The 17,036-nt window shown below is 39.6% G+C and overlaps 1 protein-coding gene across 3 annotated transcripts in view; it reads right to left on the bottom strand.

The window, feature by feature from the left end:
* Positions 1 to 17,036, bottom strand: part of TFCP2 (transcription factor CP2) — a 49,590-nt gene that overhangs the window by 15,599 nt on the left and 16,955 nt on the right. For all 3 annotated transcript variants that reach the window (XM_005679954.3, XM_005679955.3, XM_005679956.3), the window contains exons 2-3: positions 1,045 to 1,196; positions 406 to 482 (exon numbers count right to left, since the gene is read on the bottom strand). In XM_005679954.3, the coding sequence (XP_005680011.1) occupies positions 406 to 482; positions 1,045 to 1,196 (229 nt within the window). The remainder of the gene's footprint in view (positions 1 to 405; positions 483 to 1,044; positions 1,197 to 17,036) is intronic.

The following is a 17,036-nucleotide window of genomic DNA, read 5'->3' as shown; positions in this document are numbered from 1 at the left end:
CAGCTGACCAAACTCCTCCATCTCAATTATACTGTGAATTCATTACTATCAGTCCAGACTAAGAAAACTGCTATTCATCAACAGTAGCTCCTGGTTTCCTTGCTACTAGACCAAGTATCCAAAGACACACTGGAACTTCTCTAACGATCTCAAGGAGGCTACTTTATTCCACCCAAAAAGAACTTCACTGAGTCATGAGACTCTCCAGGCCTGGTATGCTAAGTTTTCTCTTTCGGCAGCTCTGAAAAATGCAGGTGAATAGGTGGGTTCACTCTGGCCCCTAAGAAATAACACAGCAGTTTACCACTCTGCCAACAAACTACAGTAGGTGAGAGATTACCGCCAAGCCCCTTAGGAAAGAAAAAATATTAATCCAAAGAGGGTCAGTACTTGTTTTTTTTTTACCTTCACCAACTTGCCATTGATTTCTGGAAGTTCTCCAAGTTTCCTATTGTCTAGCATTCGGATTTCATAAGACTGTCCTAGAAGGAAAAAGTAACTATATATTATATTTATCATAGGTTAACGTCCCAAGATTCAAAAAGAATAAAATTCAGTTATCTGAATACACAAGAGTGTAGCATTATTAGTAACAACTTTAATCCTTTACTATATGCTAAGCACAATGCTTAATATTTTTCATAAATTATATCATTTAATTGACACAACTCTCTAAGGTATTATCAATTTCAGTTTCACATATAAAGAAACTGAAATGTAGAGTCTAATCAACTTGTCCAAGGTCACACAACTGGTAAATGAAAGAGCTGGATACAGTAATACTTCTCAGACAGTAACAAACAGGGATGTTCAGGGAACAGGGACTAGAAAAGGAGAGATTAGAACTAAAAATGGGCAGGTAGAAGAAACAAACCAGTAATATTTATCAAATACAACACTGAAACTCAAATTTCTAAAGTAAGTTTTTTACTTTAACAGGTCACACTAGAAAGGTATAGTGTTTTTACACATAAGTGTACCAAACTAAATATCACAAATCCAGTAGGTCTATAAATAATACTAATGAGTAAGACCACATCTAACCTTGATTGAGATATGTCAGAGTTTCATCATGGAGTTTCACTGCTGGAGAGGTGGCAGCACAAAGCACATATTGAAAAGGGAGAATTTTATTCTCATTATCTGGAGGCAAACTTGATTCTTCTTGCTTAAAAATGGGCAGTGCAAGGACATCACTAAAATAAAACAAATGCCGTACTTTAACATCTGACAATGGTGTAAGAGCAGATTTATACTGAAACCTTTAACTGCAGTTTACTTTCAAAAACCATAAACATTACTCACCATGAAGTTTCTTCCTAACCATCCAGTTTAGGTTACCTGCTGGGATATACCTCTGACCCCAACAATGTGGGCAGTGACAGACATTCACTGCTAAAAACCACTGAAGTGTCCAAAGAGCGTTTCTAGGAATCACAGACAGGGGTTCCTAAAACGGCTCTGAAAATTGTATGCAGGGTTCCAAAATGTCAGTTTAGGATGCTCAGTGATGTATTTGTTCTCAGAAAGGCACCAACTACCGTATTTTTATAACCTTATCAGCTCATCTACTGTAAGGATTTAAACAAGAATCAAAATTCCAAGAAACCAAATGAAAAGAGCACAAATCAATGACCATTACATATTTCAAGGTCAGCTCACACTCTATGGAATACAACTAACATGGAGATATCCCCACTAGCAACCTCCTCCAAGAAAAAGCTTCTATTTCCATCAGTTTATCTAAACTTGCAAACCCACATATCTGATGAATTCTAGTATGTTACTCCTTTACTTTGCCAACAAAGGTCCATCTAGTCAAGGCTATGGTTTTTCCAGTGGTCATGTATGGATGTGAGAGTTGGACTGTGAAGAAAGCTGAGCGCCGAAGAATTGATGCTTTTGACCTGTGGTGTTGGAGAAGACTCTTGAGAGTCCCTTGGACTGCAAGGAGATCCAACCAGTCCATCCTAAAGGAGATCAGTCCTGGGCGTTCATTGGAAGGACTGATGCTGAAGCTGAAACTCCAATACTTTGGCTACCTCACGAAGACTTGACTCACTGGAAAAGACCCTGATGCTGGGAGGGAATGGGGGCAGGAGGAGAAGGGGACGACAGAGGATGAGATGGCTGGATGGCATCACCAACTCGATGGACATGAGTTTGGGTAGACTCCGGGAGTTGGTGATAGACAGGGAGGCCTGGCGTGCTGCGATGCATCGGGTCGCAAAGAGTCAGACATGACTGAGCAACTGAACTGAACTGTGCTCCTTCTGATGTCCTAGTTAAACAGTACTGGACCAAGTTGGAAGTCCTGGGTTTCAGTCTCTAAAACCCTGGGGCAAATCTTAGGCAAGTTCTTTTCAGTGTTCATCGCTTCATCTATAAAATGGGAACCACATCTGCTGTCAAGAATAAATATATGAGGAAGTATTTCGGAAATAAGGGGCTAAAATGGGTGTAAAAGATCACCAATAATTTTCCCTCAGAACCTCTAGCCATGGTTAGTGAGAAAGAATATCCTGGGCCCTGGAGGACAACTGTTGTGATCAGCACTCAGTACAGATCAAACTTTAAAAGGGTTTTAAGAGCTGAATCAAATTAAAGAGCATTTTCTATTACCTCAAGACATGCCACAAAATTCTCAAAATAAAATGTATTTTAATTTAAAGACTGTGTACCTATACTCACCAGGACAGCTAAAATGAAGAGGAAGAACCCAAGTATTGGCAAGGATGTGGAGCAACTAGAACTCTCATCCTTTGCCAGTAGGAATGTAAAATGATGCAACCACTTTAGAAAAATGGTAGGCAGTCTCTTACAAGAGTAAACATGCACTGGCCCCTTGATCCAGCAATTCTACTCATAGGTATTTATCCAAGAGAAATGAAAGATTAAGAACAGCCAAAGACTTACACATAGATATCCACAGCATACAAGCAAAAACTGGAAAGAATCCAAATGTTCATAACTAAGAAAATGGATACATTAATACAAACTGCAGTACACTCATCCAATATACTACTCAGCAAACAAGGAATTCAACAAAATGGTTCGATCTCACAGATGTGATATTGAACCAAAGAAATCAGAAAAAAGAATATATCAATATAATGCATGATATATGATGTTCTAAAACAAGCAAAATTTAAAAGTACAGTGACTTCCTACCAGGGTAGGGATCAACTGTGAAGGTATACCAGGGAACTTTCTAGAATATAAAAGTGTTCTATATTATGTTAGGTATATGGATTACATAGTTGTAAAGTACAGCTGAAATTCATTTTAACATATATAAATTTTACTAAAAAAAAAATTAGTAAGCAGAGAATGAGAAATGGTAGGGGCTTCCCAGGTGGTGCTGGTAGTAAAGAATCTATAGAAAAGTCGTAATATGTAATATTTAAAGTTGGAGGATATGTACAAGAGGATATGTACAAAATCATTATTTTCTTAATATATGTTTGAAATTTTCTATAATAAATTTTTAATAGAAAAAATATGTATAGGCCACAGTGTACTTGCACATATAAGAGAAAGGTAAAAGATACATGACATAAACAGTTGAAACTAAAAGGTTAGAGATCAGGGATGCAGTGACTTAACAACATTCTCCACATTCAAAATGAAATACACTCAAACTTTTACCTATAATTTAAATATTATGCTTATATTACAAAAAAGAGATCAATATCAACTTTACTAAGCACAGATGGAAAGACAATTCCTTATGTGTACCTATATCCCTCAGCAGGCTACATTATTCCCAAACATTAGATTATAAAATTATTACATTCAGGCAAAAACAATCATTTACAGAAAAATGACTATAGTCATGCAAATCACATAAACATCATAAGTCTTATTGGAATATAAAACAAGCAAGATCTAAGAATACACATAGTATAATAAAAATTTAATGGTCTAAATGCTAAAGAAAAAAAGGAGGGTTAGAAAAGAAGGAAATTTCTCTTTCAACTGACATCTAATGTTTAGCAAGGCTATATGCATTATAAGTTGAATCCAGGAAGCCAAGACGCAAACTAGTATTCATGAAACACAGGTTTCTTACAGCTAAAAAGAATTTAAAAGGTGAGAAAAACAAAGTGTGCTTTCCTTTTCCTCTGGTCTGGAGGTGTGTGTGCTTTGCACACACCGTGGTGTTAAGGGTGGAGAAGGTAGGGAATCCTTTCTGTCCATATTAATGTCAGGTGAGATGTACTATGGTACCCTTGAGATCATAATATAAAACACAGAAGCACTGGGGTTTCTAGAAAAGTACTCTGTCCCAGTTCTTCTCAGGAAAATGAGGAAGCTACCACTGCTCCCACAGCAAACAGTATGGAAAATAAAGCAAAATTAAGAAACATGATGTCAGTCTTCAGAAGACTTAGCTGCCTTATCATTCCCAAATGCATCATACCTGAAGATTTCTTGGAAGATGACTGATGATTACCGAGAACCAAATCAAGGCCCATCAGATTTTGCAACATAACAACAGCTGAAACACTATGAAAGTAGGGTGGCTGTGTTGTTTTGTTCTTCTCAAGTTATCAGTGCCTAGTAAGGTTAATATGTAACAACAGTTTCTAGTCTTCTCAATATAATGTGGCATTACACCTAGCCCCTCGTGACTAAGCAAAGGGCTGTCAATTAAGGCTAGAATTCTAAAACTGCTACCCCTAAAATCAGCTCATAACAGTACAGCCAACCCAAGTACTCTCTCATTAGAGATTTTAAAATCTAAAATCCTTGAATATAATCACTCATGTTCTTGCCACACTAAGCTGCTTTTACTCTGCTGTGGGAGCAAGAATCCATTCAGCTCCACATTCTTAGAAGTGAAGGCTAAAGGTCACTGATAAACACAGCTCTAGGCCCCTGCTTATCCCACAACAATAACAATTCAGCAGGAAACAATTTTGAAATACAGAAGTCTGTTCCTTCTCTGATGTAAACTGAATGCAGCTTTGGAAAACCAACTCTAGTGAACTCTAAGTGGTTGTTACCAATTTAGCATTTTATTGTATTCTCTGCCTCATATACTTAATTCATTCCAGTGAAACATGAGCTGTTTAAAGGGAATAACTTCTCCTTGGTGTGTTGAAATACTTGTTGACATGATTTATATTTTTATTTGCCTGCGTTCTCCAGAGTATTCCAGTCCTAATATATTTTGACCATTTTTGAATTTTCAACATTTCACAGTATCTCTGATTAAATGTAAGGATACAGAAACCTTACCTGTTCAAGTTGATTGCATGTTAAAAATGTGTGCCACTAAGTAGAAAACCACTCCTGAGTGTAGAGGCCTAGCAGAAAGCATCTGATTGGTAGCCACTGAGGAACAGAAACAGTATCAGGTATGATCTTTCCTGTTTGTAACTGGGATTCCATGAAGAGCTGCTTCATGGTCCCCTGAAGTATAAATTACCCTTTTGAGATAAGGCAGCCTCTGAATGTACTAGTGCACTCCTATAGTTTAACCTTCTCCCTCAGGCCTGCTTCCTGAACCCTCTTCTAGAGAGCCTGGAGCAAAGAGAGGAAGAGGTTTGATGAGCTTTACCTTGAGTGAACTCCGGGAGTTGGTGATGGACAGGGAGGCCTGGCGTGCTGCGATTCATGGGGTCGCAAAGAGTTGGACACGACTGAGCGACTGAACTGAACTGAACCTTGAGTAAGAAAGGTAAACAGAAAGGTGTCCATAGCAACTAAGGAAATCAGAAACTAACTTGGGACGATAAGATGCCAGGAACGTCTAACTTCCCTAATACTTTAGACTCCATCATGATGAAAAGAACACATGAAAGAAAGCATGCCAGTCTTCCTATGTTAGTTACAGCATGAAAGGACAAGAACCGAAAAGCCTATACACCCTACTCTGAGGTCAGCTTCAAAAGAAAAAAAGTAAAAATAAATAAATAAATAAAAAGGGAGAAAGTATCAGTGAATAACTGGCTATGACATTTTTAAAGAGGAGAGGACAGCAGAATGATTTCCTTGGATGTGTGGGAAGGCTGGAAGGGCAGATAAGGGAGGACACCTGGCAGGGAGAGATGGCCCTGAAAGTTTTCCTCTGAAGCCAGTGAGATGCCCTAACTACTGAGTAATGGTGAAATCAGCTAACTCTCTTGGGAAGAGCCCTCTGTCACAAGTGATAAAAGATGTCCGCTACCTGAACAACTGGTGAAAATTTTTCAACTAAAAAGCAGCACACATGGTTAAAAAAAACAACAACAAAAAACAAAACCTGCCTGGCTAGTTGTTTACCAGCCAGACAGCAGAAGAGGTAAGAATTATAATTCTGAATCTACGTTGACCAAGAAAGAGAAACTGATTGCAAAAGAGGAAGTGCTGGGAGCCTCAAATGAAAGCAACCAAGCCAGGTAAGCTGGAAGAAGAATAAGGAACACAGTTAAGAGCAGGGTTCAAACAGTGAAGAAGACAGGACCCAAGCTCATGGTCTGAGATGAAAAAAAGTCCTCAAAAATGAAATCTGCCAATCCCATGTTATCTGAGATAGAGGGGAAAAAGAAAGGAGGTATCTACACAGACTGGATGGAAAGCTCACCAATCAACACAGAATTAGAAGGACAAAATATATATATATATATATAAAAGGGAAAAACTATTTTTTAAAAAGTGGCAACAATATATAAAAGGAACAAGCTTGAGTTGAAGCCCAGACTGTGCTGAGACCTGCAAAAAAAGGTAAGGGAAAGGCAAAGGTCCACTTTTTGTTGTATATGACACATAATTAATATAAAAAAGAGACAGGAGAATATCTCGATCCCTGGTTTTCCTTCTGTCTTTTCTGTAAAGAAACACCACCTTAAGAATAGAAAAAGAAGACCAAATATGGGATTAGCGGATCACAATACATAAAGAGACTATCAAAAAGTGCCAGGAATGAAATTATATACCTGGATGAAACTGTATACCAGGAAAATTAGAGAATGAGAAGACGAGATCTGTAGGTGACACTCAGTATGTAAACTCAGACAAATCTCATGGTTCTGATAATGCCAAGCATCACATTAGCTTTTTATGTCTGTAGTAGCAACTTTCAACATGAAAAGAGAGTACATTCTTCACACCTTACACCACAGTGATCTGATATGAAATCCAAGGCAAGACTGCAGAAACAGTTATTAAAGGAATGCCCAACTGTTCAGTCGTGTCCGACTCTTTGAGACCCCAGGGACTGCAGCCTTCCAGGCTCCTCTATCCATGAGATTTGCCTGGCAAATATTGGAGTGGGTTGCCATTTCCTCATCCAGGAGATCTTCCAAACCCAGGGATCGAACCTGCATCTCCTGCACTGCAAGTGGGATTGTGTGCCGCTGAGCCACCAGGGAAGCCCGTTAAAAGAATAGTTTATGAGTGTCCAGGCAGGGCACCAAAAATCGCCAGAAACCATAACCAAACTATCTCAGTTTCCGTTTTAAATGTGGTTGGACAAAGGAATGCTATAAACATAAATATTTCTGGATTTCAGCAATGTATAAAATAGTCTCTTGAGATCTTTGTTGAAGGTGAAAAATATGAATTCTGTAAGTTAAGTGGTTAAGATAATTATTATACGCAAACTGCACCTACAGTGAGAGTAAGTCTGGAAGAAGGTTTAGTGATACTACATCAGACCTCAGGGAAACCTGTCCTCTGCAACATTTTTAATAAATTAATGACTTGGATGATGATCAAATATGCAAATGACAGGAATCTGGGATAGGAAAGCAATATCATATATGATAAAATCAACTTTTAAAGTAATCCTAAGTGGCTGGAACAGAAGGCTATTCTAACAGGATAAACGAACAGGATATCTAAACTTTAATAAGGATAAATCTAACAGGATAAACTTTAATAAGGATAAGTATAAATCATGCACTTAGAATTAACATCAACAAAACGGCTCAATATATGTGAGAAAAACTAGGACTTGAAAAAAATCTATTTCAGTGAGACAAAATGCGCTATGGCTGCCCCTATGCTGATAATCATGTTTCATTAAAAGTAAAGTCTGAGGAGGGAAATGGACTTCTTCTCTATGCAAACTGCCTACACTGGAGAACTGTGCTTAGCTCTGAATGTGGAACTTTAAAAAGATTTTTAAAATCTAAGCAAATAGATGAGAATAAATGAGGGGATCTAACATTATGTTGTTTGAAGAATAAGTCAAGGCAATGATGTTTGAAGCAAAGAAGTCTTGTTAGGTCTACTAAGAGATTCAATGATCAGTTTAGGACTGATCAGTTCAGAGTTGCCCTTATTTTAAACATTAAATTAAGCCAATCAAAAATAAATCACAAAGTCAATTACATGGTTTTATTATTCTAAAAGGATGAAATGTCTTGAGCCTGCTCAAGTTATAGAAGCTGACTGGGATAGGCCTAGAAAGGCTATGTGCTATTAGAAAAGGCTATGCAGCATGTAGTGCCCTCTAGAAGAAACATCACAGGTTCACCGCAATTAGAGCCCAAAGCATATCACCCTGCATCACCTGCTACAGAAAGCAATGACCAAATGATGACTATAAAGCCTGTATACTGGCTAGACCAACTGGCTTATACACCTTCCTACGTATTTTTACAGTTTTTCATTTTTACCTTTGCGTATTTTTCATTTTTACCTTTGTGTATTTGCCATGACAAAACAAGTACTACACAAATCATAGTAAAGGCAGAGATAACATCAAGGCATGCTAAATTTTCCTTATAACACAACCAAAGACTCATCAGTCTAGTTTTCCCTAACATAGATGATTCCTAAAAATTATATTCTTGGTAAAAGTCATAAAAAGAGTTTCAATTCTTAAACAAAATCTACACTTTCTTTTGGCCAAAGATGATTCTAATGAATTCTACTTGGAACACACTCTTCTACTGCTAAACTATGTATGAACTAGCTAGCAAGTAGAACATGTTTCCTGAAGTATTGATAACTCCCTCTTTAAAAAGAAAACTTCAATCATTCATTCAAATATTTATTAAGTATCTACTAGCGTCAGACAGACTATTCTAAGTACTAAAAACTACATATCAACTTTTAAAATAAAATTATTTTTCTTCTTTCTTATTTTTTTCTTTCTTTTGGATTTTTATGTTTCAGTGCTAAGTCGCTTCAGTCTGACTCTGCAACCCTGCGGACTGTATGTAGCCCGCCAGGCCCCTCTGTCCATGGGATTCTTCAGGCAAGCAAACTGGAGTGGGTTGCCATGCCCTCCTCTGGGGGAATCTTCCCGACCCAGGGATCAAACATACATCTCTTTTGTCTCTTGCATTGGCAGGTGGGCTCTTTACCACTAGTGCCACCTGGGAAGCCCAAGAGCAGTCAATAAATGGTATCTCTTTTGTTGTTCTTGTTGTGCAGACGTTAAGTAGTGTCCAACTCTTTGCCATCCCATGGACTACAGCATGCCAGGCTTCCTTGTCCTTCACTATCTCCCTGAGTTTGCACAAACTCATGTCCATGCCATCCAACCATCTCATCCTCTGTTGCCCCCTCTCTTCTCTCGCCCTCAATCTTTCCCAGCATTAGGGTCTTTTCCAAGGAGCTGGTTCTTCACATCAGGTGGCCAAAGTATTAGAGCTTCAGCTTTAGCATCAGTCCTTAAAATGAATATTTAAGACTGACTTCCTTTAGGACTGACTGGTTTAGATCTCCTTGCAGTCCAAGGGACTCTCAAGAGTCTCCTCCAGCACCATAGCTCGAAAGCAGCAATTCTTCAGCACTCAGCCTTCTGTATGGTACAACTCTCACATCCATACATCACTAATGGAAAAACTATAGTTTTGACTATATGGACCTTTGTCGATAAAGTGATATCTCTGCTTTTTAATATGCTATCTAGTTTGTCATTGCTTTTCTTCCAAGGAGGAAAGAGAAAACGAAAGTGTTAGTTGCTCAGTCGGGTCCAAGTCTTTGTGACCCCATGGACTGTAGCCTGCCAGGCTCATCTGCCCATGGGATTTTCCAGGCAAGCATATTGGAGTGGGCTGCCATTCCCTTCTCTAGGGGATCTTCCTGATCCAGAGATCAAACCTGGGTCTCCCACACTGCAGGCAGATTCTTTAACATCTGAGCCACCAGGGAGGCTCAGGAGGAAGGGTCTTTTAATTTCCCTGGCTGCAGTCACCATCTGCAGTGATTCTGGAGCCCAAGAAAATGAAATCTGACCGTATTCACTTTTCCCCATCTATTTGCCATGAAGTGACAGGACTGGATGCCATGATCTTAGTTTTCTCAATGTTGAGTTTTAAGCCAGCTTTTTCACTCTCCTCTTTCACCTTCATCAAGAGGCTCTTTAGTTCCTCTGCACTTTCTGCCATTAAAGCACTATCTGCTTATCTGAGGTTGTTGATATTTCTCCTGGCAACCTTGATTCCAGTTTGTGAGTCATCCAGCCCAGCATTTTGTATGATGCATTCTGCAAATAAGTTAAATACACAGGATGACAATATACAACCTTGACGAGTAATACTCCTTTCCCAATTTTGAACCAGTCTGTTGTTCCAGTCCAGTTCTAACTATTGCTTCTAGTTCTGTATACAGGTTCCTCAGGAGGCAGGTAAGGTGGTCTGGTATTCCCATCTCTTCAAGAATATTCCACAGTTTGTTGTGATCCACACAGTCAAAATCTTCAGTGTAGTCAATGAAGCAGAAGCAGATTTTTTTTGTAATTGCTTTGCTTTTTCTATGATCCAGTAGATGTTGGCAATTTGATCTCTGTTTCCTCTACCTTTTCTAAATCCAGCTTATACATTTGGAAGTTCTCAGTTCAAGTATTGCTAAAGCCTAGCTTGAAGATTTTGAGCATAATCTTGCTAGCATGTGAAATAAGTGCAACTGTGTACAGTAATTTGAATTTTCTTTGGCATTGCCTTTCTTTGAAATTGGAATGAAAACTGACCTTTACCAGTCCCATGGCCACTGCTGAGTTTTCCAAATTTCCTGGAAAACTAATTATTAATTTTTCTAACATAAAATTTATCACATTATTCCCCATTCTGTACTCACTTTTCCCTAATCAGTCTACAACTTACTAAGTTCTTTTCATTTATATCTCACTTTTAGCTAAACAGTGGCTAGACAGTTCCTATCTAACTGTAACAGGGCAATTGCTGAAACAGAGTTTGGTGAAAAAAATGAAAATAAGTAAAATCTAAATAACCCAAGTGTAGCCTTCAGTTTTATAAACCAGTAAAATTGGATGAGATCTCATAATTAATGTCCCTTTGGTAACTAATCTCCCGAAATGGTCTCTGATGATGGGTCCTCCGGGTATTCACACCCTTCAGTGGCTTCCTTACACCTTGAATCTGGGACAGTAATTTGCTCTAACATAGGCAATGTATAGGAAATAGCTGTGTGCCAGCTCTGGCTTAGGAGCCAATCTTTAAGAAAGACTGTCAGCTTTCGTTTTTGTGCTTTGGGGAACCCTGAATCACCAGGTAAGAAGTCTACCAGATTTCCCTGGTGGTACAGTGGGTAAGAATCCGCCTGCCTGCCCATGGAGGAGACAGAGGTTCAATCCCTGGTCCAGGAAGATTCCACACGCCTTGGAGCAACTATTAATAAGCCCATGTGCCACAACTACTGAGCCCGCGCCCTAGAGCCCCGGAGCCTCAGCTACTGTGCACACCTGCCCGAGAGCCCGTGCTGCCACAGAGAAACCCGTTTACGACAACGGAGAGTAGCCCCCATTCACCACAACTAGAGAAAGCCCACAGCAAGGCAGACCCAGCACAACCAACAAAGAAACTAGAAGTCTGCCTTCCTTGCTTTTATTTATTTATTTATTGGTTAGACGAGGTCTACATAAGAAGTCTGCCTACCCTGCTGGACTGCCCTTGTAGCTCAGTGAGTACAGAATCTATCTCCAATGCAGGAGACCCAGGTTCAATTCCTGGGTCGGGAAGATCCCCTGGAGGAGGAAATGGAACCCCACTCCAGTGTTCTCACCTGGAGAATCCCATGGACAGAGGTGCCCGGCTGGCTATAGTCCACTGGGTCGCAAGAGTCGGACACAACTTAGTGACTAACCACCACCACCATCCTGCTGGAGAGATCACAGGGAGTGGCTAGTGGAGAGAGAGGCCCTGAGGCTATGCATGGAGCAGGGTGCAGGGATGGGGGTGTAGGATGTGGTAGTGGTGGTGGTAATGCAGCCATCCCAGGGTCCCACAGAGCCTAGCATTAGACTGTGATGTTCCAGCCCAGGCCCCTAGATGACCACAGAACCTCAGCTGACACCACACTAGGCAGATGTGCACAATCAACCCTCAGATCCGTGAGAAGTCATAAATTGTTTCAAATCACCCCATCTGGGGAGCAGTTAGTTACACAATAAGACAAAGAAAGGAACAGGCCCTTGTTCCAAAGTTTCTAAAGAATTCTTTACAATAAAACTTCACAGTAGTGGTGGTTATATACAGGAAGATATTAAATCAACCTTTCTTAGAATAGCTCTATTTAAAAAACAACTCTCATCTAACTGCTTGAAAATGAAAGTGAAAGTGAAGTTACTCAGTCTTGTCCAACTCTTTGCGACCCCACAGACTCCTCCATGGGATTCTCCAGGCAAGGATACTGGAGTGGGTTGCCATTTAAATACTATATTATCTACTTTAATAAACAAATTAAATTAAATTTGTTTAGTTAAACAAATACCCACAGAGAGTAAACAGATCGTACTCAACAAAAAATCATTCTTCTTTGAGCTCATCCTTATTGGGTCACTTTTGGCCCTCTCACTCTCTCTCATTTTTTAACTCATATAGTACATAACTCTCCAATGTAAAGCAACTAAGGATGCTGCTAAATCTAACAGCCAACATATTCACACTGAAGATACCTTAAAAATTGTGGTCCAAATCTTGCTTTGTAAGTCAGAGAAAAATATTGGAAATATAAGATAGTTTTCAAGTCATCTTCTGTCACATTTGTAGACTACATTACTAAATCAAGATCTGTACGGAAGGCATATGAACATCACTAGCTCTCAACCTTAGCTGAATATTAAGAATCTCCTGGGGAGCTTTTAAAACTCCCTTCCAGGCCATATCCCATGCCAGCTAAATCTGAACTGGTGGGGGAGAGTTTGGTGAGTTTAACTACTTAGGGCCGAGTCTAAGCCAAAAAAGGGTTTGATCTCAGTGTCATCTAGGATGACCAACTTTCTGCACCAAGACTTGACTTTACAGAGGACCTCAGCAAGCCATCTTGAAACATCAGCACTAAGGGTAAGGGAGTTTGTTCAGATTTGTGCAAATCCATCACCACTACTGGAGAGAAAGCACTCACCTTGACACTGAATTAGTAAATTTCTTTAAAACTTTTTTTTTTTCCTTCATTTATTCAGCCAATAGTCTTTGACTCAGCTGGTAAAGAATCTGCCTGCAATGCGGGAGACCTGGGTTTGATCCCTGGGTTGAGAAGATCCCCTGAAGAAGGGAAAGGCTACTCACTCCAGTATTCTGGCCAGGAGAATCAGTCCGTGGGGTCACAAAGAGTCGGACACAACTGAGCAACTTTCACTAGTCTTTGAACACCTACTATGTTCTGGGCCCTCTTTTAGGTGGAAGAGATAGTAATAAACACGATATAGATAAGATCCTCTTACAGAGCAAAAAGCATCATTATCATCTAAATTTCTCTTTCTGCACATGGACAATCCTACTGTTCTACAAACAACTACTGTTTTTCTACATTCCAGTTCATTGCCCTTAAAGTATGACTAATACTTGAGGAAGCATAAATGAATTACTTAAAAATAAAGATTATATAACTCAAAGAGGCCTACTACATTTACAGTAGGTGTTTTATATACAATTCTGCCCTCGGTAGCTTAACTCTACGCTTCTGGAACTTCAAATCTGAACTTCAAACCTGGAACAGAGACTGTTCGGTGTGACCTCAAAACACAAGTGAGCTAGATAAATCCACCACAAGTGGATTTTATGCTGATGCTGTCTGTGAAAGAGAGATCGATCATCCAACAGGCTTTCTTTACGAATAGTGTTTCTAGAACTCTTTTCCCAGATCTCAGTACTGGGCTTAAGGTTCCTTAAGCGCTTTAAGAATTGCTTCTGGGAATAAACCATTCTTCAGCACAGTTAGGAGAGATCAGAGATTTGAATTGTTGTCATTTATCAAGTACATCTCAAAGTTTCCCCCCAAACGAAGCTAATTTCTTTTCTCCCTCCAAATCTTTGAATTTCCCTCATTTCTACTTTGCTGAATAATTTGCCAATTGCCATTTATTTCCTTCTTTAGCAATGTGTTATCTTCCTTTAACTTAGTCACTAAAAACTTCTTATTTCAAATCTGTCTAGAAGCTTTACTTATTTTTAGAAGCTGAAAAGAATCTGACCAATATCAGAATCAAATTTACTTTCAGGGAGCTTGTAAGATATTAAAAGTTTAATCAAAGAAATCAGAATCAGCAAAGCCCTACCTCAGGAGATTTGCCAGATATAGCCCTGCTTTCTCAGTTTTTTTCCTACATTACAGGATTAGCTCTTACAGCCTACAAATCTCATTAAAACACTGCTAATTGAAAACATCACCTGTGGCATCATTAGTTCCAGGCTCTTTTATTAAATTTCTGAAATCACTGACTCTTCCCATTTAGGGGATGAATGACAACCATGGGTTATATATTCCAGAGAATCTGGCAGTTTTGATATAAAAAATAGAGCTCCACTTTCAGTACTCAAAGATCTGATATCCAGCATTACATTATGGCCCACCTGTGAAGACCTTTTTGTTTGTTTTCCTGTGACTAAGGGAAACCACACTCAGCCCCTTATACTGCCAAACTTCAAAGCGTCTTTTCAGGTCCCAAATGTCTCCCAGTTCTTTTGATTTTCTTGTTTGCATGCAGTTAGACTTGCCTCCCTTTTCATTAGCAAGCGTCACTCACCACTGCTGGGGTTCTTATTCCTTGCCCGTGCCATTCCCACTACCAAGCCTAGCTAGTCCCCCACTCCTCTCTGCAGTGACAGACAGGCATTTTCCTGTTTGTTAATGCTTTAACCACTAATAACTTTGGGGGAAATCCTAAAAGTATCAGAATACTTATCCTACAAAATGGCCAAAAGACTTTAGCTACCTCTCTCCCCTTTATGCTTACAGTGGCAGGGCTTATGAAAAGTTCTCTGCCTTATCCTTCAGACCACACCTTTGATGAAGGTCTTTTCTTCTAAAAGGGCCACATACTCCCTGGAAATGTCCCAAGTTAGGCCTGATGATGCAATTGAAGCAGAACTGCTTTTGCTCCCTTTCATTTATAGACAGACAGCAGATAGGTAAGTATGTAGATAGATGGATACACAACATGATAGATAGAGAATTAAACTGCAGTTCTAAGGATATGCAGAACAGAAGACACCCAGTTCACTAAGCCTCAATCCTTTTCAGGAACAATACCTAGCTTTTTATCATGATCCCCCAATCTACAGTCAAGAGTAACCTTTAAAAATGTAAATCTAAAATGTCACTACTCTGTTTACAATGCTTCGGAGGCTTCCCACTGAAATGTTGATAAAACACTAGCTCAACAGGGCACTCAAGGCCCTTCCAAACTGGATCCAGCTTACTTGTTCAGTTTCATCTCTCATTATACTTCTCATCTCTCTTTTCCCTCTTCTAACAATTCCAGCTGACAAAATATAGCTCCTTTCCCTTGCTCTAACTCCACTACCACCACTGATTTTTTACATGTCAATTAGCATTTATCCACACAAGGAGCAACTGTGTCCCTCTCCTTATTTACCAGTTGAAGAAACTGATCAAGTAATTTGAAATGTTAAAAAAATTTGCCCATGGTTAAATGGCTAGAAAATAGCAAATATAAATCTAAGTCTATTCATCCATTCATTCAATATTTTGTGAGCATTTTAGGCCTGGCACCCTTTCAGGCAGCAAAGAAACAGTAAACAAATTTTATCCAAGTTTTATCCTTCTTTATTATTACTCAATGCCTGGCATAAAGTTGCATTTGTTTAAAACATTCCTGAGGAAAATGTAATCAATTCAGTGATCCAAAGATATTTCTTAAGGTGATGCACACCAGCACTCTACACATGGCTATTTGTGCAAGTCATACTAATAGAATGATAGTATCAATGAACTGATTTCACTAAAAGGACTCAGGGCTTTTACAGCAGTTGATTCCTCTGTCCATAAACTAAACTTCCAGACTGTTTTGCATCATTCAGGTCTCTGCTATACTGTCACATCCACAGAGAAACATTCGTGGTCATTCTACCTAAATAGATTCTATGCATTTCCATCAAGGCACTTCCTTGTCTGTCTGTCTATCTACTTACCTACTATATACCTATTTACTACTCCTCCCATAAGAATGCAAGCTCCAAGAGTGCAAAGACCTCATTTGTTTTGTCACCCTAGTATTAACAAGGCCTGGCCATAGTAGGTACTCAATAAATATTATTTAAACGAGTACCACAACAATAATAATAGGAATAGTAATAATCGCATTAGAAAATCCAGGTCTTTATAATTTAGGCTACTCAGCAAACATGACGGGGTTATACTTGTGGATGAATAGTCCAGAAAATGCTTCTATCACTTATTATGAAATCTCTATCGACAGGCGTCCCTGGTGGCTCAGCAGTAAGAATCCAGCTGCCAATGCAGAAGACACAGGTTTGATGCCAGGTCCAGGAAGACCCCGCATGCTGCAGAGTGAACTAAACCACAACGGCCGAGTCTGTGCTCTAGAGCTCTGGGACTGCAAGTACCGAGCCCTCAGGCTGCAACCACTGGAGCCCGTGCGCCCTGGAGCCTGTGCTCAGCAGCTAGAGGCGCAGCAGCGGGAATGAGACGCCTGTGCGCGGCAACCAGAGCAGCGACCACTCTCGGCAACTAGAGGAAAGCCCGCACAGCAACAAAGACCCAGCACAGCCGATAAATACATACAAATTAAAAAAAGCTGTCGAGCACTTGGCTGGCTATCACTCCTGCAAAGAGTTTCTGAGTATTTCCATGTTACTTACAATTGCCTCTCC

This window comes from Capra hircus, chromosome 5, assembly GCF_001704415.2.
Source record: "Capra hircus breed San Clemente chromosome 5, ASM170441v1, whole genome shotgun sequence".
Lineage (NCBI taxonomy): Eukaryota > Metazoa > Chordata > Mammalia > Artiodactyla > Bovidae > Capra > Capra hircus.
The sequence above is the reverse complement of the archived record's forward strand: the minus strand, read 5'-3'. Positions and strand labels throughout refer to the sequence as shown.